Here is a 25578-nt window from a genome sequence, read left to right as displayed (position 1 = left end):
TTTCATTTAAATATGAAAATGTTGCTATACCATTCAGCAAATCAGTTTATCTTCCCATTCCCAGACACTGAATATTAAACTGTATGCTTGTGGAGCTGATAATAGCAGTGACCAAGCAATTTTTTCCATACATGAATATTATTCATTAACATTGCCTCCACTTATTAACATTTCCTCCACTTATTAACATTGCCTCATGAGGAAACTTTGGGCGACTTCGGAAAACTGAAGTGATCCGAGTGCCGTCCCGCCTGTGATTCACATTAGCAGTTATTTATTAATGTAGTCTTCCTGAGATAAACACCAATGGGGTTATTTACATCTCCGAATACCCCAAAATCCCAGAAATCTGAAAAACGGTGTGATTTTTTGTGTTATAATAAGCTTTTAAAAAAATCACGAATTTTTGGAATTTATTAAACCCCGAGGGCTAAAAAGACTGAATATAAAAACACGGCATCTCAAACCCGTCGAGGTTGCAAAAAAGTCAATGGGAACAGTCCCATTGATTTTTGGTTGTGTCAGGGGTTTCGGGCAATTTCACAATGTTTTCGGAGCTTTCGGATGAAAACTCAGAGTTTTTGGGGAAAATTCACAAAAAAAAAATCGCGAATATCTGAGCATTTCCTGCAAAGGTCATTTTCGGGAAAATGTAATAATAAATAAGCATTAAAAACCAGAGCGGCTTAGATCGGAATTTGTAGCAGCCGATATTGAGATAAATTCAGACCTAGATAAATAACACCCCAAGATAAACAACACATGTGTCTATGACCTTAGCATGCAGTGCAGTTTCAACAGTATCACAGTACTTATCAATATTTAAGCCTCTAACTTTGGCACTATCTGCAAGGTTCTTCCTGTGCCTGTGTGTGTGGGTCTCTTTTCAGACTACTAAAACACAGAGAAGATTAATTGGATCATGATAAAATGACCTTAGTATATTTGCGTGTGTGTTCATTCTACTGGAGCAGGGGTAGATGCAAACAATGAATAGCCTTTAATAGCAGTTTAACATTGTATACAAATAAAGGCAAGCATATTAGTATAATCTAAATATTCCTATTTTTTTCCTGATTCTTGCTTGTGTGGCCGGGGCAAAGGAACAATTGCCTTAGCTGTCCTATACAACCTCAACACCAATGGATAATAGCCATGAACTCATCCCTTCCTAGTGATTGCCAATATACTTCCTAGTGATTGTCAATATATCAAGAAATGTAATGAGTTTAAAATGAATCACACAGCATTTCAGATTCCATTCTTAAACATATTATTCTGACCAATAGGATGTAATATGGCAACAGCATGTTATAATATAATGTATTTAGAAACGTACCCAAGTTAAGGGGGTTTTAACTTTGCATTTGATCAGTTGGAAGGTTTGGGGGCATAAATCCTGTATAAAGGTGGACACAAAAGAAAGAAAGAGGGGGAGCAGCCTGGGAGAAGACAGAGGAGCCATGTGATGGGGCCTTTTGCATGCAAAAAAGCTGGGAGCAGAAGCCAACAGATGACCCAGAGAGACACAATAAGGGCCTGGTAAAAACAATGTAGACTATATAAAACATTTGTAAATGTAAATATTGTTTTAGTCTAATTGTAATCATTTACATGTAACAATCCATTGATTATATAATATAATCACTTTAATATACACTTATTGGTGTGGATTATTTGTGAGCTTGCTCAAAAGAACTGTAACCCTAGTAGAAGGGGTGAGGTATATGATGATTATTATTATTATTATTATATTAAAATCTTACAGCAGTATCTAGCTGTCCCTTGCTACTGTACTTACTGCTGGCCCTGACTTAAAATAATGAAGTAGTAACCATATCACCTCAAGCCAAGACTCCAGGTTCAACAATGCCTTGAATGCTCCATAAATCTGTTAATCAGCTGACTTTTGCTTCACTGTTTCAGTAGTAGTAGAACAAGCAGTACAGCAAACAGTAAGTAGCAAAGAAATACTGGTTTCAACAGCAATTACAATGTTTAATGAATGTACTGTATATGAAAAAGATTCTTAAATGTACTTTTTCTTTCTTTAATTAGGCAACCCCCCCTTTAATTTCCTTCCTTCCTTTTTAACTTTATTTTAAAGAAATGTTCTTTATTAACAGTATGTAAGTGAAACACAAGGAACATCCTTAATAAAGTTTTAACTGCAATTTTAGTATTGAGATCTTTGACAATAAAGTAATTTTGTAATTCAAAAGACTCAACACGCAGGAATAAATACTACCTCCTGCCATTGCAGACAGTTTATATCTCATCTTAAGGCAATCATTCTGTGCATAACATCAGCAAATGTATTATCTATGTTCAAAAAAAATATATGTCTATATATTACTGTATGTTTCTGTACAAAAATTATCCTCCTTTTTATCTGCACCTGAATGTTATGAGGTAGACACGTTGCCGTTGCTTTTAAATACAAAAAAAATAAGAGAGCAGATGTTGTATAATAAATATTCAATTCACCTATTTCAGTATTACCACCAACCCTCATTCCATTTGTGCTTATCAAGCTAAGTTCCCACCTCAAATAGGGATCATCTTGAAAGTGTACACTTTGTCATTATACAATCGAGTTAATTGAATTGTTAATAAATCCAATATTTTGTCTTATGGTATGGATTAAACTATAAAATTAAATATTTAATTCTTTAACATGCAAACCAGCATAATCAAGACCGTATTGGATGACATTTTGTTTTAATGACATATTCTAAGTCAGATCAATAGTATATAATAGTGACAGTCTTGGAACAAAGGAATAAATATAGCACCCTATGACTCCAATACAGTGGGTCAATATATATGTTTCATTGGTTAAAATGTACCATGTAAATTATTAAAACGGAATCCTTTCTACTATATTAAATATACATTTTACAAGAGTTACAAGTATTTTGTGAATTTAACGTTATTTTCTACACAACTAGTAAATATCCATTGATGGCCTGCCTATATGGCCGAAGTGGCATCAGTGTAAACTTAGGGCTGGTTTATTAATTGAAAAATTGTATATATAAATCACACAATGTCTAGAACTACTGTGTATACAATAAACAGTTAAAGGGTTTGTCCATCATGCAGTCTGTGTGCATTAGCAGGTTACTGTAAATTAGGCCATATCCATAACCAGACTCATCACCAGATTCAGAAGCAAATTGTCTCTTGCCATCCCTAAAGGTCTCCAGATGCAGGCCCGGATTTGTGGAAAGACCACCAAGGCCCAGGCTTAGGGTGGCAGGATTTTAGGGGGCTGCATGCGGCCAAAGCATAACCATATTGGTTCAGAAACCAATATGATAGTTTTTAAAATTTTCCGTGCGCCAATCCCCATTGCTCCTATCCCAATGATGAAAATTTGCATGAATAAAGGGGAGGGGATGGGGGTGATTAATGGCAGTGGGCCTAAGGATGCCCACTATATAAATCCAGCCCTGTAGATGCACACCAAATATATACATAAAGCAATCCTTTTTATTCTAGCCTTACCTTTTTCTGATCTTCCAGCTTATGACTTATTGGATTCTTCGCATGCTTGCTCATTTCTGAAGATAAATCCATCACATCTAACTTCTGCCCTTTGGAGTGGAAATTCCTCAGCAAACTAATCCACAATTCAGGAGTTGCAAATACAGACAGGTGCCTTTTTTTCCATCACAATAGTTTTCTGAACTTGACACAGTTCAGAGAATGATTAAAAACAGAGGACAGAGGCAATAAACTTTGTAATTTTGTCTCTGAGCCTTCAGTATCAGCATATCGCATTAAAAACCAGTCACTGCGTGAAGCACATATCCATCGAGTGCTGAAACCCCAGTTGCTATCGCTCGCATTCTTCACTCCTTTCCATCCTGTGGAAGATTTACATCTTGTCTATAAACCTGTCAAGAGAAATAGTGAATTTCAGAGTACATCCCCTAATCAATAACCCTGCAGAATTTTATATAATGCACATTTTTATATGGCCCAAACAGTATTCCCCCAATTAAGCTCAGAGGCTTTTAATATTCTAAGCCATAAATAAGTCATTGGGGATGTTAAATAAATGTGTCATAATAAAATATAGTGTCTGACAGGTGGAAAATTATTTTTCAAAGAAAAAACAAACACCGGGGAAAAAACCCAGTGGGTGGCCCAGAATCACTCCCCTAATCTGCCGAGCCCAAAGCAAAAATATGTGGCGCAATGCGGACGGGCGTTGGCACATGCGTGGTGCATGCCAAAATTTTGGGCCCCCGTGCTCCAGTCCATCCCTGGTCAGAATACCCTATCATTGTTCTGTTTAACAAAGCATTGTGCAGCAGAAATGCACAGTGTGTGTGGGGGGGGGGGGAGGATTTCTGCATCCTTTCTTGAGGTACTACTAATTCAAACTACAGCTCAATTTTTGTATCCAGGATATGAACAACCCTACAACTGACAATCCAGGGATGAGCACCAATTACAGTATGATTCAGAAGATGAGCAGGGCCATGAATCAAAAGAATATATCACATAGAATGTCACTGCTCTGTTCTCAAATCTATTAATTTTGGGGGCTACTCAATCACTCAACTCATTCTTATGGAATTTTTGCCTTGATGGTTATAAGCCCAAAGACAGGTAAATTGAGCTTCCCAACAAATGGTGAGAGTAGCTGGGAAGTTTGAGAGAGATTTTTACACAATGATGCATTTCAGATGCTTCTGGTCTATATCCTTAGTTCCACTGGGAGCAATTTGGCATGTTTTAAGCAGGAAAATGCATTTCAGCAGCATTGCCTGTCACAGTAGCCTCAAATGCATCAGAGTGATTCCACATACCTGTGGGGGTTAAGGGGTTTCTTATTTAGGATACAAAATAAGTAACAGGGTATGCTACATTACTAAAAAATGTGTGTATGCATAAAACTCATGGATCAGACAAAGTTGCTAATAAATAAAGAACAGATTAACTCTACAAATTGTTTGGTTAAACAGTCTATGCAGCAATACACAAAGGAAATACGTTCAGACATTCACTGTTTCTGTAATAAAGGTTGATAGGACAACAAATTCAGTATTTTTTAATATTAAGGTAGAACTCAGGAACACTTTAAGCAAAAAAAACAAAAAAAGGAATAAAGCTTTGAGATCTGAGTGTAGAAACAGATTGCCTTCATTCATTATTACTTGGAATCTTATGAAAATGGTGTTGAAACAGATGACAAATTTCATAGTTTCTGTCATGATATTATTTGATTTGCTTGAGTTCAATATTTCCATGTGCACAAATCTCAACTCATTCACAGGACAGCTGAGACAATTTACAGCCCCCACAGAAACCATGGTCATTTCAAGAAAACAATACATGCACCTGGTCTGCATTTTTATAAAGACCATACCAATGTAGCTTTGTCATCTCATTCTCTGGCCACTGACTACCTGCTTGACACATTTGTTTGTTACCATTTAGTTTCTTGTTTACATATCTAATAGACTTAATGGATTTATTTTTATACCAGGTTGCAAGATAAGGTTAGTGAACCATTCATTGCTAATTAGATAAACTCTTCAGTTCTTTGTCAATATAGTTCTTTGCAAATACAGAACCAAGAGCAAAGTTGAGGACAGCCAGAGATAATTTTGTTATCCAGTGTTGCTAGACAGACTGTCTAGATTGCTTTTTGCATGTTTCAGGCCACATTACATTCCCTCTGTGCCATATTTTCTTGATTATTCTGCAGATTTTGTCCCTTTACTGGACAGTTGACACAATGTAAAATAAATAAAGCAGTTTGTCTTTGCACAGATGAGACTCCAGATATTAATAGAAAAAACTCACTGGGAAGATTCAGATCAAAATACTTCTGTTGTAGAAAAAAAACATGCAGCTGCAAACATCATTTGACATTTTGGTAAGAAAAATAAAATACTGATTATCTGCAAACATTAGCGAAGACAGATAATACTCTTAACCTTCTGCCCTTGGCTTCTAGTGAGTAGAAAATAAATGCACAAAACTGTAGTATTTCATTGTAATAAAATGCATCACAGAACATTTCTCTTTAAAATGAGCTCCTTTTGTATACGTTACATTTAGCCTATATATAGATATATATATATATATAGATATATATATATATATATATATATATATATATATATATATATATCCCTTAAAAAGCACTAGATAAAAGCAGCATTCATCACTCAACATGAATTTAAAGCATTTAAATACATCTACAAAGCATACCAGCCTTTAGATTAAAGTCATACCTTCTTTCATGCCAACTTTGTCAAATCTCCCAATATCTGAGATACCTTGCTTATTTTTGGTTAGGTCTGTCTTAACTCTTTTTTCTATTTTTTCTTTTTTCTATTTTTTCTATTTTTCTGTCTTAACTCTCCCCAGTTTTTGGTAGAACATACCACATTATTCACCAGAAATAAATGTCACATATAGGGGTGCATTTACTAAACCTCAAATTTTTCTGGTCGAGTTTTTAAAAGGGACATTTTTTGAGGAAAAAAAACATTTGATTTTTCTGAGATTTATTATACCCCAAAGCTGCTAAAAATCTGAATTCGAAAATACTCCATCTCAAATATGCCAAAGTCATGTAGAAGTCAATGGCAGATTTCCCATTAGATTTTTGTTGACGTGCTGGTTTTTGTGCCGATAATCTAATAAAGTTGAGTTTTCGCTGCGTCAATTTGATAAGGTCACATTTTTGGAAGGACAATTGTATGATTCGAATCAACGCACAAATTTGTCGCTATGTTTTTTTTGCACCAAAATTTTCAAGAACAATTATTGATAAATTCGTTACATTCGTGAATGGGAGTTAGGTCAACTTTGTTTTAATAAAAAAAACTGAGATAAACTTGAGTTTTAGTAAATAAGCCCCATAGTACTAGAATAGTTTCCATAGTCACTTACTGACTTTTTCAGGTTCACTGCTGACGGATAACAACTTAAGACAACTCAAGCTAAGGGTAAAGAAGTAGGCTAGAACTGTTGTACAATTTGTTTTATGCTTCTGTACCCACAACCCTTTAGCAGTAAAGGACAATAACTAGAAGATGAATGATTTGGTATTATATTAATAATATACTTAAGTATGTGTTGTGTATTTTTTCAATCCACCTAAAAAAAATAAAGTGCCTCTTCATTTCTGAATCATAAAACATCAAAATAACTGGGGGGGGGAACAACTTTTTTACAGTAGGGAATTTTTCTAAAGACCTAATATACAGTAAATGGCCAAGAAATGACATTCAGCCTTCTGTTCTCCAGTAAATAAAAAAGTGCTTTTAAGAGAGTGGGGAAAGAAGGTGAAGAAGGTGAAACCCACAGTCACAGCTACCTTGAAAACTACTCTTCTAATCCTCTTGGTGGATAAAAACACATTTGTGGTTTCCCTTCTAATACACAGCTGAAATGTCAGATGACCTTGTGCACTTGATAAACGAAAGCTCTGATTGATTTACTGAGCAAATCATTTTACTTTAATATTTATTTAGTATTTTATCCATTATATGTAATAAATTGATTTGCTTTACCTTCAAAAAAATAAAATGAGGACCAAGATAACATGAGCTTTATACTACAACAATGCCTGATCTGAGGAGGCATAACACATTTACACACTATGTAACCCTGCTGGGATCTAGTTTGTAAGGCAGCCTTCCACTGAAAATAAAATATCCTAGAGGAAAATCAGTTAAGAGAAAAAAAAGATTTCCCCACACTCCAGCTGTGCAGTTAGGTATCAGTCATACAATGAGAGTGAGAAAGCCAACAGGATTAATCAACCCTAGCTATTGGAAATTTAAAACCTTCAATTATGTAGCGGAAAGGGAAAAAAATATAAGGCACAAAACACCATTACGGAGACCGTTTTTCGTAAAATCATAATTATATCAATGCATCATTTCACCTTATAGTCTCAGTTTAAAACAAATGATATTTATTGTAGCCGTAGTTAGTGTAGTGCTGATGTGTAACATGGGGAGAGCTATTTTTATTTGAAATGAATGCTCCAATTAACACCCCCGTGTAACAGATTGCCTATCGATAGCAGTTAAGAAATATAACAGGAAAATTAGTCATTCCTCAATCTGTTCACTAGCACTTCATTTCAGCAACACAAATTTAGCATAAATCACTGCAATGTATGATATTAGAATTGATTGGTTTTGAGGTTCTTAATTATGGACCATCATGGACCATAATTGCTCATCAATTGCCATGATTTTTATTGAACTCCACTGTCCCTTTTTACTATAGCTTTGGTTTAATCATGACAGTAAAGGTCCCTTCCTTACACCAGCCCGGGCTGGAGATCCTATTGATGATGGTAAAATCACCTAAACCATACCTAGCCCTACAAAGGATTTGGTTTGAAGATGTATATATAATTATATAATAATATTAACTGATCCTGTCCTTAGAGCACACTCGGTGCCAACCTAGTCATCCACAGTGTGCTCTGGTCTACTCGAGCTGCTTGGTAAGCATTCTGTAATGCTCATAAGCACATTTTGTATATTAGCAATTATGTCATCATTAGTGATGGGCGAATTTGCGCCATTTCGCTTTGCCGGAAAATTCGCGAAACGGCGATGGCGTCTCGTTTTTGACGCCGGCGCCCGTTTTTGACGCCGGCGGCTGTTTTTTTGATGCCAGCGCCCATTTGACACCAGCGGCAGTTTTTTTTCAGGCGAATTTTCGCAGGCGTTTCTTAAATTTATTCGCTGGCGGCGAATCGCGCAAAATTCGCCGCAAATTCGCGCCTGGCGAATAAAATCGCCCATCGCTAGTCATCATACACTTTTTGAGGATATAGATCTTCTAAGCACAATTTTCCAGGAAACTTTACATTAAATGGTCTACTGCTCCTTAGCCCTGTTCAAATTCTTTAAGGCTAAAAAGTCATGCAGAGAATTAGCCCCTACTCTGGCATCAGGCTTCTTCCTTGCCTGAATCTACAACCATAGCATTGGCTCAGGTGCAGGCATACATGGTGGATTTTACCATCAAAATTTTGCCTGAAAGATGTGAACGTGAACACATTGTTTCCTGCTTACTCCTAAAAAGTAAGCTCCTACCAATTTAAATGTTGGATGACAATAACTGTCTTTACCCAAGACTGGTGATCAGCATTTACATTTTCCCCCAAAAATATTTTTTTTCACTAGCAACCAAGAGGCACAATAATACAGTAAAGGTAGAGAGCCCTGTTTACCACCCTGTGCAATGTATTGTGCAAACTCTGCATGCATTAAGTTATATATCTTATATTCTACTGTCATATAAAAGTCATTCGTTAAGGGTACATTTTATTAAGTGAAAGGGTATTTAATTAAGCTTGTCAAGTCCTTTGAAAATGTAACTAAAGCAAGGCCATCCTCTTTCTTATAAAGTCAATTGATTCCTGTTCTTGTAAGCTTTTCAAGGTGCATTAGCTCTAATAAACAAAAAGATCCTTTTATGGGGCAGATTGGTCAACAAAACCTCAAAGATAAAAATTTGGTATCTGAAAGCTAGCCAGTTTGTGTTACAGTCAATTAGAGCTGCATTAGCAAAATTCAAGTTATTTTTCAGTTCAAGTTTGGTTAAATCATAGGGAAGTACAATTTTGCAGCTTTCAAGATTTTTATTTCACAGTTTAAAGGGGACAAATCACCTTAAGAAATAATTCCAAATCCAATTTTATCATGTTAGTCAAGCAAAATATACTTTACTTATACTATATAAATTATTTAAATCCATAATTATAGCAAGCAGGCAGCTGCCATTTTGTGAACACTGTTATTAATGCAAGCCTTGCATTATCTCAAAATCTTATTTCTGTGCCAGAATGGGGGACTTGATGGCAAGCCCTATGCAAAAGCTACATAATTAGATGGTAAGGAGAGAGGGGGAATGTAGGGAGAAGTGATATCTAGAAAGTGCTAAATGGAAAGTGAAAGTAATTGCCTGCCCTGCCTCTATCGTTAAGGCAGGCAATATATGATTGACAGCTTAAATTGTTAAATGAGTATGGATGTTTTAATAAAAAAAACAATAAAACAAACAAACTTGACCACATTAAACATTTCATGTTTAATTTGAAAAGGACTTATTATACAGGTTTTTATGCCTGGGTGACAGGTCCACTTTAACGAGGTCAAGTTTTCAAGATTTAAGTTTTTTTTAATAAATAAGTTGATAATCAAATTTGGAGAGTTTTCTACTTAAAAAAAATTGTGGATAGGCAAAATGGGCAAATAGGCAACAACTCCGCACAGAAAAAAGTTGGTCTTAAAACCATATTTACAGTAAATAAACGTATAATTGAAAAATCGAATCTACTTTTTACAAGTACCTATTGGATGAGCATACTGATATATTACAGATTCGTACAGTAACAAATCCATATCACTTTTTAAAGCTTCCGAGCACTGTACTGCCCCTGATTACTTACCTGTGCTCTCTAGATATGGCTATAGCAGCAGTAAAGTCTGGTTTGGGAATGGGACTTAAATCCATCAGGCTATAGGTACTGTTCACATCACTGCTCTAGCCTATTGGGTCTTTGCCTCAGTAATAACCTGAAGTACTGCTACAGCAGCAATTGATTTAGAAATGTCAGATGAGGTCATTAACATGGGGGGGAGGAGAAGATAGGAGTTAAATATAAAAGTATTGATTAATGCCACAAAGTACATTTTTGTAAATATATAATAAATAGTAACTCAGAAATTATGATTTATCAAAGTGCAAGCTTTACTAGTGCCTGATGTAAATGACGAATTCTATGTAAAGCTTTGCAGAATGTGGTGGCAGAATATAAAGCATAAAAGGGATACTGTCATGGAAAAAATGTTTTGTTAATAGTGTTGCTCCAGCAGAATTCTGCACTGAAATCCGTTTCACAAAAGAGCAAACAGATTTATTTTTTTTATTATTTAATTTTGAAATCTCACATGGGGCTAGACATACTGTCCTTTCCCAAGAGCCCCCATTCATGTGACTTGTGCTCTGATAAACTTCAGTCACTCTTTAATGCAAATTGGAGTGATACCACCCCCTACACCCCCCCCCCAGCAGCCTACCAACAGAACAATTCGAAGGTAACCAGATAGCAGCTCCATAACACAAGATAACATCTGCCTGGAAGATCTAATAATACAGCTCTCAATAGTAAAATCCAGGTCCCACTGTTGCATTCAGTTACATTGAGTAGGAGAAACAATAGCCTGCCAGAAAGCAGTTCCGTCCTAAAGCACAAGACAAGGCAAAATGACCTTAGATGACTGCCTACAGACAAATAAAAAAAAAAAATACACTTGCTGGTTCAGGAATTAAATTTTATATTGTTGAGTAAATTATTTGCAGAGTAAACAGTGTAATTTAGAAATAAAAACTACATCATAAAAATCATGACAGAATCCCTTTAATAATAATTTATAAAAATGTTTCAAATCTAATTTTTTGTTTGTATAGAAGTGTCATTTTAAATCTGTATCATGCTTGTTAGATTACCTTTCCCACATAATTCTGTGCCAGTAATGTAATTAGTAATAATTTTATAAATATCTACTACCATATTTATCCTCATAGCTACTAGTGACTAGTGGGTGTTTTGTTTTTTTAATCTCTAAATATACAGCAATATGATGTCTTGCATGTTATTAACATCCTTCTTCAAGACACCCATGCAGGAAAGAGATTGAATTAAATAGTGTTTTTTAGATATCCTACTAAAGTTATTCAGGGGGTTGTATGGGGTAAACACTACAAAGAAAAATTCAATTTTCAACTCCATTGCTTCATTAAAATGAACAAACATTGAGAATATGGATTAGAATGAATAGCCAAATCAATAATTCTTAGTTTAACTGCTGCGATTTTTTTTTTTAAATGCAACGTAAGCAATATTAAATCAATTAAAAAACATGAGTTATTGTAGGATCAAATAAAAAGAGTATATAGATTCTAATTAATTATTGGCATGGATATTCTTTGAGGTTATTGTAATTTATATTTTGTTTCTTCTAGCCAATTTTAATCTACTAAAAATAGCTAAATACATATTGGTTTACAAGACTGGATTTGTATTTGGCTGTGCTTGGCTGATTTTAAATTTTACAGGAACATATACCCTAAAAAAGGCAAAACATTTCTGCATATTTGCACTTCGTTGTAAGCTGTAATATTGGTTGGCTCATCCAAAACAGTATTCATAAATTTCTCCAGACCAACACAAATCTGTGTTGGCAGATGATATTCTGCTGAGGTTTACAGAGATACCATCATCCAAAATATGTATTTATTTACTTTTTTTTTTTTTTTAAAGGTAAGAAAATGTATCAAAAGGGAAGTCATAATTCTAGCTATCTTAATAGGTAGTCTTTATAGGAATTAATCATCATTCTTATCAAAATCACAAAAGAATTGCTTAAAAGGTCTGGAGAGAAAAGAAGGAATTGTATTAACACATACATCCCAATGGTTTTGATTTCTCAAGGGCAGCCTCAAACTTCAGACCACAAAGAGGTGGGCTTTCTAGAAACTCAATGGAAATTCAAGCGAATCAGGACACAGGTACAGTTCAAACACAGCCAAAATTGATCTGGTTTTTAAAACTTGATGGGAGATATAAAAATGTTTTTTTTTTTAATTTTCTTAATTACTCCAGTTTTCTTGTGTAAATCCATCACTAGGCAGCAGAGTTATTATATCCAAGAACAAAGAGATTTCAGACCACTGACTTTTTAAAAAAGTAAAGCCAAACTGAACTAGTAGTATATTTAGCTCCAACATCAGGACTCAACATCAGGAATTTGAGTTTCAAAATTCACACTTTCGAATTGTAATCCCCCTATTCAAATGTAAATTCGAATGTAAGATTTATCATACCTCGACCATGGAAACAGTCTAATTTGAATATTCCCACCTAGAACCTGCTGAGTTTATGTACAAATCAATGGCACAGGTCCATTGAGCCATTTGGAGATGGTAATAGCCATTCTGACATTCAGGATTTTTTTCAGAAAAAAAATCTAATGAATTGAAAATGATTAGAATTTTTGGGTGGGAACTATTTGACCCAATATTAGATGTTCAAATTTTTCCTTAAATAACTTCCCAGTCGAATTGTGAGTATATTCAAATTTTATAAAATTCACATGACTTCGAAATTCGACCTTTGATAAATGGACCTCCCCGTATCAGAGCAATTTTTAATATCCACATCCAAACTGCATGGGCAAACTGATGAATGTCTGGACACCTTAAAAAGAGAAGCAGTCTTCTGAAGTAAAAATTTATTTAAATACCAGCCTATTAATAATTCAATAAACCATCAAATGACTTCAACCCATATTATATATGCTACATAGCTTCATAATGTAAATACAGAACATAATAACTCACATGTGACAGCTATGTCAGAAGAGCAAAAAAGAAGAAGAAAAAGGAAATAAAAAAAAACAATCTAAGACAATCATTTACAGTATGTGGGGTTTGTTGGGCTTCCATGTCCTTCATTCTCGTAATGCTGTTGAGGATGTGTTGCTACCATTTTAGGATGACAGGTGTCCAGTAGATGCCAGATTATGATTTAATATGCAAAATGGCTTTTAGAAGTAGCGCATGGGTCCTATACTTAACAGCAGACATTGTCTATCATTCAGTGCATTGCCGTCAAGAACTCCAAGGGATGCCTTTTGTTTTGCTGCCTTTTGTCAGTTTTCCCTAGTCACACCCTCTATCCAGCTGCAAGCATTTGCTCATTTGAGGGCTATTTAAGACTGATTCTGAAATACCTCAGTGCTGTATTATTGGCCTTCCTGCTAACGCCAAATCTTGTGTCGTGACAATCTGGTTCCGGTTCTTGTTCTGTTCCTGAATCTGGTAATTTTGTCTTGTTCCTGATCCCTGTTCCTGTCCTAGTCCCATCTGGTCCCTGTTCTCCCGGTATTGTTTATTGACCTTGCATGTATTCTGCCCATCCTTACCTCTGGCCTGTTCCTGATACACTCTGTCTGCCACTTGCCTCTGACACTTGGCCTGCACCAAGACTCGTTTTTAACTGCCTTCTGCAGAGGTGTGTGCACATTTTTTTCATTTTAAAACTTAAAGTTACAGTATATAGTACATCGGCTCCTGTCGGTCAATCTTTACAATTGCTCTCCTACACACACTCGTTAAATGACAAGTTTTTCTCAACCATAATACCACAAGCAACCACTGCAAATATTTGTGCCAAGTTTCATTTTGTCAAATTGTGGCAAAGTTACCCCCGGTACATGTATTGGCAAAGAAGCAACAACATCCTTAATTCACTGGGGAGGGTCCACAATTAAAGGAATGGTCAATTCTAAGCAACTTTTCTATTGCTTTTCATTATTTATTTTTTACAGTTTTATAGTTATTTGCCTTTTTCTTCTGACTCTTTGCAGCTTTCAAATGGGCATCGCTGAGTCCCTTCTATAAAACAAATGCTCGGTAAGGCTACAAATGTATTGTTACTTTTTACTAATGATCCTTCTATTCAGGTCTCTCGTATTCATATTCCAGTCTCTTATTCAAATCAATGCATGGTTGCTCGGGTAATTTGAATCCTAGTTACCAGATTGGTTAAGATGCAAATTAAAGAGCTGCTGAATAAAAAGCGAAATAACTCAAAAATTACAAATAATAAAAAATGAAAACCAATTGCAAATTGTCTCTACATCATCTAAAGGTAAACAATCCCTTTATCCAACTCGATTCTGGCATCAAGAGCCATGCAGCATCCAGTCAGGTGTTGCCACTGACATTTATAAAATGGTATGCACGAGGGCCTAACATACTGTATAAAAAACCGACTAAACACACCAAACATTGCTAGGCATCACCATCTAAAAATCTGTGTATTTTTTAAGTTGTGTATGCATTTTCAGTGATTATGTAACTTTGTTAAAAACCTGTGTAAAAGTATGCAGTTGCTTGAAAATGCTATGGCGTTCACTCCTCGCAAATTTTTCAAGAACAACTTCCTCCAGAACTTCCACCTGAATTTTTCCTGCTGATTTTATTGGATTACACAAGGTCTGAAGTGCTGTAAAATAATGGCGTTAAATCTGGCATAGAGGTGGCATAAAGTTTGCCATTTATTTTACACAGCTTTTTAGACCTGTTTTCTGCCATTAAATGCTTTACCCTGCATGATAAGTAGGCTACATGGGGTTCTGCCACATGAAGTACTTCGACTCATAGGTTACATTGTACAGCTAATATTTAAATAATTTACACGGTTACTAACACTGAAAAATAAGAGAATTTATGCATGAAAAATAATGCAATACCTTATTTGGTTTTTGCAATGCTTAATAGAATTAGATAGCAAATGTAATTACTTTAATATTTTCAAACAGAGAGAAGCTAATTTTATCATTTAATCTATTGTGCTCCTCTGAATGTAGCACACCTCCCTTTTTCCTCTGTGCAAACATTATTTTCTTCTCTGTGTTGCGGCTCTACAAACGCTCTCTCATATCTTTTAGAAATGAGAGGGGGGCAAACCACGCAGCATGGCATACAGTACAGATTAAAAAAAGCAAACAACAATAACACCATTTTCACTGCCTATTGTTAGAGGACAGTAAGGACCAAGCTACATATATAGAATAGCAGCCTATCATCCTTCACATAGATATAACATGTACCATCAGTCTTATTAAATCACAGAGAACACAGATGGATTAGCAGTTGCATTTAGTGTCACGGTCTGATGTTTTTAAAGCACTGCTTTAGTTAGGGAATTTAACAGTCTCTAATAGAAAATGAAGAATGACAGCCACATGAGGAGTAGGTTAGCTTTGTTTCCCAACAAGCATTTAGAATTTATTTTTCAAAATCACAATATTTTAAAGAAAAGTCTATTTTGCAGCAGCCATTTATTTACCCTAGCAACCACTGAAGCAGAAAATAAACATGTAATGTAAGCAACCTTCATAGTCTACACTTATTAACAATTCAAAGGAGATATTAAGGTGTTTTTATTTCCTGCATAGTTCTATCATAGATTTACACTCCAATAAAACATATTTTTCACACTTTATAAAGCTGCATTCCCTGTGGCCTGCATGCTTTAAAATTCAACACGTGAAGCAGATCCTTTTTTAATTAATGCAATTAATTTCTGAAAACAGGGAGCAGGGAACTGAATTGGCAAACACCTCTCAGTAACATGACAGCCGCTAGAATAAAAGGAAGTGTCAATATTAATGCATATTGTGCATACAAATGCTGCTTTTCCAGTGATTCCACGGGCATAGTAAACAGGTACAAAAATGATTCATTAATAAACAAAATGTTTCACCTGAGTTCTCCAGTTTCTGCAGAGCTCCATATACACCTAGGCAAGATAACTGGCAACTCGTGTTTTCGACTCAAGTGGTGAGTGTTGCAGGGTTCTTAAACCGGGCATACAGGAATACTGTTATGTCTGGAAAGGCCCAAAATGAGAGGATTTTTGCCTGAATTGGCTAGCATTAAGCTGGCTTTGTAAAGAGCCGAATAGAATGATGGCACTGTACAAATAAAATATGAATATAAAATGTTTTTTCTTGAGCAGACACACTATGGGTCACTGAAGAAATCCAATAGCTAAGAATAAATAAAGGGTTAATATTCATACAGATGGTATTAATCACTTCTGCTGCATCCTATTTGCATTTTTTATTGTTTCATGTAGGACTTAAGTCCATGAATGCAGTAATTAAAATCCTTCAGAACAAATGGGAAATCTGCGGTAGTTATTCACAGAGGATACATTTCAGCTTGATATGTTTCTTGTACATCACTTCTACATTGACAGCATGGAGAATCCATATAGCAGTTAAAAGCACTATGCATTGGTTCCAACACCTATAAATCTGCAGAAATTTGCAATTTATAGCAATGTTCCCAGTAACAGGTTGACACACTTTTAAAAGGTGCCAGATGTTGAATGGAAATCTACAAGAGAAAAATTGTCCATTTTTTTTTTATTTAGGGGAGGTAGGTGACTTATCAACCAGTAGCACTATCTCCCCATGCTTTTTCCAGAGACACATTGTCTGTAAATGTAAATATCAACCTCAGATCCCATATAGGAAATATTTTACATTGCTCTTAAACATATATAGCTCATTAAATGCACAGTGGTATGGGCCCCGTTTTTAGAAAAGAACCACATCCTATAGTTTTATTACTGATGCTTCATGCAGTTTATGTTGTAGCATCTCTGCTGGTAAAGATGTGACAGACACTTTGCTTAATCAAACCGCTGATGGATCTTTTTTTCTCAGTGAAAGATTTGTAACTGAATATTGTAAGTTATACAGCTGTGGCCATGACATTGTCATTCACAGACTAGTGTAACTCATAAGCTTATCAGGCAGAGGGCACTCCTCAAGAAGACAGTGCTGTGCTTTAGATAGCAATACAAAATATCCGATGCAGATCTGCTGGGAAGGCAGGAGAATAACAGCTCTGCGTGAAAGCTAAAAACAGCTATAAGAATGAATAGACTGGAACAGAAGGTGCAATTTACTCTTAGTAATGCGGTCCCTGGTGCCACTATTTGCCCTTGACTTTAGCAAAACTCACTCTGGCTTCTTGGTTACTATTTATCAAAACTCGTAACTCATTAGTGCTGCAAAAGAAGCCAAGCCAAAACACTAAATAAGCAGTAGGCTCTCTCCAGCAACAAGAGCTGTTACTTCTGGCAGACCTTGCAATTAAATGGAAATATTAAGAGCTTGATTTGTGGTGAAGTTATTTATATGTATATCTCCATATTCGCTAGCAAATGCACCCAGGGGTCCAAAGTAGACGAAGGAGGGGAAGCCAGTTTTGCTGAGAATAAAGGAATGATGTTAATTTGCAGACATGGATTTTCATATATGTACAGGGTGGATGTTATGAACTTTCATACTGTTTATAGAATCAAAAAAGTCCTTGTTAAAATTCATAATCTGAAGTGGTGGAATGATGGGCTATGCACGACTGGACTTATGCCTAGTGGCACCTACATGCGTGATAACACTGGCTGGAATAAAACTGTTACATTGGCAATAACGTGTCTATTTTAGGAGTATCCCTTAACATTAAGAGTATGCATAATATATTCGGTCTCATTCTGGTTACAGTATATACTAGAAAGTCCATGATTCTGGCAGAAAAGCTAGTCAGAAAAGGCAGATTAATGTTTCAGTATGGGGTTACAATATCTCCCTGCCTGCATTTAGACCCTGTTTTCTTAAAATAAATTCTTGCTAGGGGCATTGGGCAGAGTGCAACAAGAAGCAGATAACTGAACACAACCAGCAAGAGCAGCAAACCCACCGTAAGCATGGACAGTTCTGTTTATTTACATATTTACAGCATAACTGTGGGTGCAAAGTGGTGATTTGATCAATGATATTGTGGCCCATGCATTAAAAGATGTGCGATTTGCATCAGCTTTCACACCAATGGGATGCAATAGAGCTGAATTTGTGTATGCATGTTGTCATTTAGGGGTCAATATGATGTTTGAGCTTGATTCTTTCGCTGCAAGTTACCTGCCTCAATTGACATAGTTGGCAGTTGGTATCCTAATAGGCACAATACATTCATTTTGCAAATCGAGGCAGGAAAGAAGCAACGCCTAGCAGAACGATGCGGAAGTGAAATAAGTGGTGCATGGAGGACCTTTAATGATTTTTATATATAATTATATATTATATAATTATAATATAATGATAAAAGTCTAGCAAATGAATCAGTAAATCGTAAAATTAAACAAATTTAGACTGGATTTACTGATTAATTAGCAAGAATTTATTTTCATAGGATTGCCATCTTTATGAGAATAAAATAACCACACTCATATCTTGTCTTTTTTGTCTATTAATAATAGTGAACTAAGACATCATTTTTACAGGCTGGTGGCACCTCTACGGGTAGAGAACTGGTTAATATTCACTGTCTGTTTGTAGCCTAGTTTAGAGCAGAGGCTTGAAATCTTGTTAATAATAATGTGACTCAGCAAAGGTCATGAAACTCCAAGGAGACCATATATTATAATATTCCAACTATATATACACCACATTACACCTTACATTATAATAATTCTGCTTTGGTGTTTCAATTTCTTAAAGACCACTACAACATCAGCAAATTGTTTTATGCACAACTGCCTAATATTTTCATGGACAGCTTGATTTCTGCTGAGAATAACAAAAATGAGATGGTGTTCGCCAATAAGTGGATCACGTTCCTGTGATAAAAAATTAATGGGTCTTGAGGAAGAAAGGCTAATGAGCAGCTACATCTCATGAGACCTGTAGGCTTTACACAAATCAAGAGCAGCGACAGCTCATCCTTCCTATAAACCAATACTACAGAAAAAACAGACCCTATATAGAGCCATTAAAGCTATGCTGAAGTCACTATACCAGCATTACCAAGTGATCCACAACACATAGCAGGCAGCTTTGTGTTGTGGATGATCAACAGTACACAAGAGGCTTTAGAGATGATCAACAGTACAAGATGATATTCCCATTCTTCAGATATGAATTATATGAAATTATATGAAACGTTTTACTCCCATATTCCATTCACTAGTAGAAACCAAAGAAATCTTAGAATATCTGTTTCACTCAGTTGAGGTCTGCAGCTTCCAGGAAGCCCTGGATGTTAACAATATGTACATATATTAACATATTTCACTTCAAGACATGCAGTTGTTTCCAGCCTAGATAGGCAAAATTAAACTAACCCTTTGCTCTACAGGCCTTGGAAATCATACGGAGGGCACTGCAGTGCGAATTGGCAGTACCCCGCTAAATTTGTAATTGATGGTTTCATTAACATGCATTTTTTTCTGAATTTGAGCCATACATTATCATATTTCGTGTTACTAAAAAGGAATCATGGGCTGACGCCTAATGAAATGTAACAAGAGGGTTTGATTTTGGAAACAAGAACCTTGATATATGCTCACAAATACAAATTCAAAAAGTGACTTCACATTTCTAAAAGGTCTGTATTCATTATTACCTTTTGTACAGGCTAGGCCCAAACATACTTTTGATTCATACTGAAGCTCAGCCTAAGAAAAATAATTAGTGTTCATTTTTGCCAACGTTCCCCCCCAATTATGTTAATCATACCACTAGCTGCTAGGGAATGCTTCCTTGTAAAGGCGTTCTGACACTACACAAAGGTAACAGGAGACTGTTGAAAGCCATTTAAAATTTGCTGAAGCAACTTTTCAGTATACTTGTATTAAAATACTTTTAAGTTATTTGTAAATGTAATTGTCAGCAGTCTGGAGAGTTCTTTCAGATGCTCATCCTGACTACAATAACCAGTAAAAGGGAAGATTGTATCATACTTACCGTGATCTTCCTATTTCTGGATAACTCCATGTCATACTTACCAGGATAACTCCATGTCATACTTACCCATCAGAAGGACCCTCCCCAAAGCTTTAAAAGCCCAACCCCACCCCCCAGTCCGGTGTCTCGTAATAAGCTTCTAGAAACTACCGAAAAAGGGATGGGAACTATGACATGGAGTTATCCAGGAAAGGAAGATCACAGTAAGCATGATACCATCTTCCCTTTTCCTGGACAACTCCATGTCATACTTACTGGGACTTAGCAAGCTAATATCCCAATGGGAGGGAATTTGTTCCACATGAGGAAAACTGGCCGAGTGTAATCTATACCAGATAAAACTCAGAAGAATGAAACCCCCACAGGTGGACCGAAATCACCTTTTGGTAAACCTGTGAACTCTGTATTTTCAGAGGAAATGGACTGGCAGAGAAAGAAAAGGAAATGGTACTCTTTAAAGGATGAACCAACACCAAAGTAATGATACCGAGTGTGAAACCAGCATGACAATTCCAATTAAAAAGAGAGAACTATCTTTAATTAAAGAGAAGTGAATAGGAACCCAGAGTAACACTTCTCCATAGTCTTACGTTTATTCCAACCACATAACATCCACCAGAGGATTCTTGGAAATGGCTCAAAAGCATAGTACCTGCAAAACAAGATTTAGTAGGCCAATCCTTTCGCAAAAGGCAGGATACATTATATAGCTTATTTTCTTAATAGGCAGGCATAGTCATAGAACATAGATTCAAATTAGCCTATAGTTATGAATGTAACAAAAATATGGACCACATAGACACCAATGGTTGTGGTCTACAAGTTCATGGTTATAACACAGCAATTGTACAATACCTACCTGCTGTTTGACTATTGCATTAACGCCCATATGTAGTATAGCCATACACCTTTAAGCCAGAATTGGCCAATACTCTCACACCGCCTTTGTGATACACACGGTGCATAATCCTATATATTACATAGCATTAGTATGAACCAGAATTGGCCTTAGCCAATCCATTTGGACAAGATATACGTCTACATCAGTTACCACATTTACTGTATCTGTAACTCATATACTGATCACAGTCACAGTCTGTCACAGTCCCCTAAGCCATTATGGACTGCTGTATATAAGGGTATAATACTTATCTGCAACACACCTGATGCACTTAATTAAGTTCCCTATATCTGACTTGGCTGCCATCTTTAAGTCAGTCTTGGCTGCTGTTATAAGCAAGCATACAATACCCAATTGGCTTATTTGCAATCCATGTTTGTAACCTAAATCAATGTTATTTGAAACAAATATGACCCAGGGATACTGGAGCCTTGACTTGTGTTACCATGCTTACATACAAACCTGGAGGCTGTATAAGCACCCTCTGGAAATGCCTAGAATCTTACCACATCAATCACTCAGTATTTAACATATACCTTCAGTTTGGTTGTTATATTGATTGGTGTCCAAACCAGAAAATGTATAGCATGTACATTTATTTCTGGTTATAACCTTAGTAAGCCCCAGAGCCACTGAAATGTTTAAGCATATACATACAGTAAGGTTATAGCAGTAACCAGTGGCTGGACCAAATAATGTATGACATATGCTTTAATATGTGGTTTTACAGCCAGCCCCCGAACCACCGATGTTACCCCATCTACATTCAGTTTGGTGTAATATTAAGAAGTGCCCAGACCAAAAGTGTACAACCTGTACATTCATATTCGGTATTAAAGCCAGCTCTAGAACAACTGAAAAGTTTCCACATATTCAGTCAGTTTGGTTACTACATTATGCTGTTACAGGTCCATAAATGTATAACATAAGCATTTATATTTGGTTATTCAAGCCAGCTCTAGAATCACTGAAATGTTTCCACATATTCAGTCAGTTTGGTTACTACATTATGCTGTTACAGGTCCATAAATGTATAACATAAGCATTTATATTTGGTTATTCAAGCCAGCTCTAGAATCACTGAAATGTTTCCACATATACAGTCAGTTTGGTTGCAATATTAAGAAGTGCCAGGACTATGAATTCCTACATTATGCAGACAGAGCACTCTGTCCAAGAGTAAAGAGGACAGTTTTCTCTGGCTCCCAAATCCCAGCTAGCCAGTATCCACATACACATTTATACTGGCTGAACAGTTTTCTTGCTCCCTTACAGCACTGTCTTATAAGCGTATAATCTGCATTGTCGCTGCACAGTTCCTCCAATGGCCAATCTGGCTCATACAATTTTTAAGAGTTAAGAGACTCTGGAAACAAGGTGGCATTCCCAGCTTAATTTAAGCTTTAACTGCCAGCAGATTTAAGACCTCAGGGTTTTCTTTTTAACCCTGGAGGCTGCAAATTACCTCAACCTTGGGAAAGTCTTTTGAGGGAGGCAGCTGGCTCTGAAACCTAAATTCCTCCAGAAGAAAAAAATAATACCCCCGTATGGGGGGGAAAAAAGAGAAGGAGGCCATAAGGTAGAGTCCGGCAGCGGGTCGGGTACCCGCGGGTTACCCGCAAAAACCTGCGGTACCCTGCAGGTTGCGTTTAGAAGTTCCAGGTACGGGTATATCCGCTGGTCGGCGGTTCTGCGGGTTTGCGGGTCGGGCCGCGGGTTTTCTCAATATCGATATTCACTCCTTTCTTCTGGTCATGTCTACTTCCGATGACGTCACTTCCTGTTTACAATGACAGCACTTCCTGATTCTTGATGGTCAGCGGGTCACGGGTTGCGGATAAGGGACTTGCGGGTAGGGTCGGGTAGCGGGTCCAAGCGGGTAAGAATGCGGGTTGCAGGTTGCGGGTACGGGTCGGGTTCAGGTCCCAAAAAATGGACCCGCACAGGACTTTATCATAAGGTTCAGGCCGCTGAATATTGCTATCCGAATAATGTAACTAACTGCCACCTCCCTCTCCCATCCGTAAAAATCATAAGGGTGTACGGGCCATATACCCCAATGCCGTTGGACGCTTTTTAGACATGCCCAGTTAGGCATACAGATGGGGGGACATAGCACTTGCCACAGCCCTGGATATAATCAGGCTGGAGGGCACATGGATCAAGGAAAACCCAATGATATTAGCCACAGTAACACTCTACCTACCTGATCCAGATGATAAAACACTGAAGACTCCACCTGAGGTAATGTGCTTAGGGGTAAAAAGATCACCAGGACCAACCCAGAGTCCCTAGGAGTCCCTAGGACGCTAACAGCAGCCCTAATGCTTCCCAAAGGTTCAACAGAACAGAACAGAACAAACTGAAGCAGAAGGAAAAAAAGACACCGGACGGGGGTGGGGGGTGGGGTTGGGCTTTTAAAGCTTTGGGGAGGGTCCTTCTGATGGGAGCACTGGGGCGGGGCTATCCCAGTAAGTATGACATGGAGTTGTCCAGGAAACCAGTTTAGCAGTAGTGAGCAACTTTCCAGCTAAGATTCCTGACCAGGAAGCAGAGTTGGGCCAACATTGATGGGCGCCACAGGAAAGCACCCAGCATCACCCAGCATTGACCCTTCTTGACACATGGCGAGAAATAGGCAAAGATGCAGGTGCCTGGGATGCAATGGTGGGGGTACATACTCCTGTCTGCCTACCCATAGTTCATGGTCCGGTTTTATCTCAGATGCCCGCATTATGCTCCCTTTCATTCCCCCACAGCGCAGAAAGTGGCAGGTCTTCTTTCCTCAAATGACACAACGCATTAAACAGGAAACACCATTCCATAGCATTAGATGCAACTTTATGCAATGTACCATGACTTTCAAATGTATTAGAAATAGGTGAGGATGGGGCACATTCTGAATTACCCCTTATATAGACATGCAGGTTGTTGCTTTTTGTTATCAGCCATTTTGGGCCTTATGTTTCCAGAAAATTTCCATTTGCATCTGTGAATGTAAGCATTTTTTTTCTTATATTTATTACTGCATTTGATCAATGGCCTTCTTTGATGCACAGACATTTCCATTATTTCAGTAATCACGTAGTTCCTCTTTTTATATTCGCTCTGTGCTGTATATCTTATGGTTCTTTCATTACAGACTACATCCACTTATTTATATTCAAGCTGCTTCCTTTCCTTAACAAATATACAGATTTTTACTAGAGCTCGCTCATACCACATTTTTCCTGCAGACTTGTAATGTAAATTTGACTGCAAGAACAAGAATTTCATCATTGCTGGGTAGATTATTAAGCATTTTTTCCCTTTGGGCTTCACGCCTGAAAATCCGACACGAGAAGCAGATTTTTTTATTAATTAATGTAATTAACTGCAACAAACAAGAACTGAATTTGCAAATAATTCTTAGAAGCAACATGGTAATGTTTAGCTATATAAGTAGAATGGCTGCAATGTTTGTAGATAAAGCGATCTATTCTCTAAAGATTGATCTACTGCATAAATGGAATTCAGTATTTGTCCTGTATGGAAGTTTATAGACAAGGCTAGACTTGAATTCCCCCATGCAATTGCACGTTACTATTCACATATGCAGGATTTGATTCAGACAACTACATGGGCATTATGGGAAAGTTAAACTTAACATACATTAGGGCATTGCCTGAAAATATTATTGTTCCCAAAATCAAAGCTTTGAAAATAGAATTAGTAAGTTAGTGCTGTCTAGTCTGAATCCTAGGTGACATCTATCAATGGTTCTATAGTAGAGGATGGTTCTATATAGTAGAAGAATGTCTGCTGTGAAATGCCTTAGGGATTTCCAGGTGCACATGCTTTCTGTGTGAATGTGTGCTACTACAAAAGCAACATAACATTTCTATTTTTATAATGCACGTGCTTCTGAGGAAGTGGCGTGAGGCCACGAAACGCGTTAAGCGTGGGGCTGATTCACTTTGTTGCTTAACATGGTTTTATGATATATTATCAATAAATTTGGATTTTTTATTTGACCCTAAATGCTGCCTGGTGCTCCATGATTTGGTTACCTATTGGATACAGTTCCCAGCGTGTTCTTCCGGATATGCGTTCATGTGTCAGCACAGACGACAAGGTCGGCATACAGCGAGTTTGTGGTGAGTGCTCTCTATTATTTGTCTCTTTTAAAAATGCACATAACTGATGAAGCAGCATATGGCAAATACATAACTGTTACTGTCATTTTGCAAAGAGAAACAAGTTAGAAACACAGAAAAACAATAAATCTGGTTTAGATTTTTAGTATGTAGT

General features: G+C 36.8%; 1 protein-coding gene across 8 annotated transcripts in view; it reads right to left on the bottom strand.

Annotated features, from left to right (window-relative positions):
* nav3.L (neuron navigator 3 L homeolog) overlaps window positions 1–25578 on the bottom strand; it is a 383175-nt gene that overhangs the window by 259145 nt on the left and 98452 nt on the right. For all 8 annotated transcript variants that reach the window (XM_041586363.1, XM_018252482.2, XM_018252484.2 and 5 more), the window contains one exon: window positions 3511–3902. In XM_041586363.1, the coding sequence (XP_041442297.1) occupies window positions 3511–3582 (72 nt within the window). In that variant the 5' untranslated portion in view covers window positions 3583–3902. The remainder of the gene's footprint in view (window positions 1–3510; window positions 3903–25578) is intronic.

Source organism: Xenopus laevis, chromosome 3L (genome assembly GCF_017654675.1).
Source record: "Xenopus laevis strain J_2021 chromosome 3L, Xenopus_laevis_v10.1, whole genome shotgun sequence".
NCBI classification, from domain to species: domain Eukaryota; kingdom Metazoa; phylum Chordata; class Amphibia; order Anura; family Pipidae; genus Xenopus; species Xenopus laevis.
This window is presented reverse-complemented; position numbering and strand designations above follow the sequence as displayed.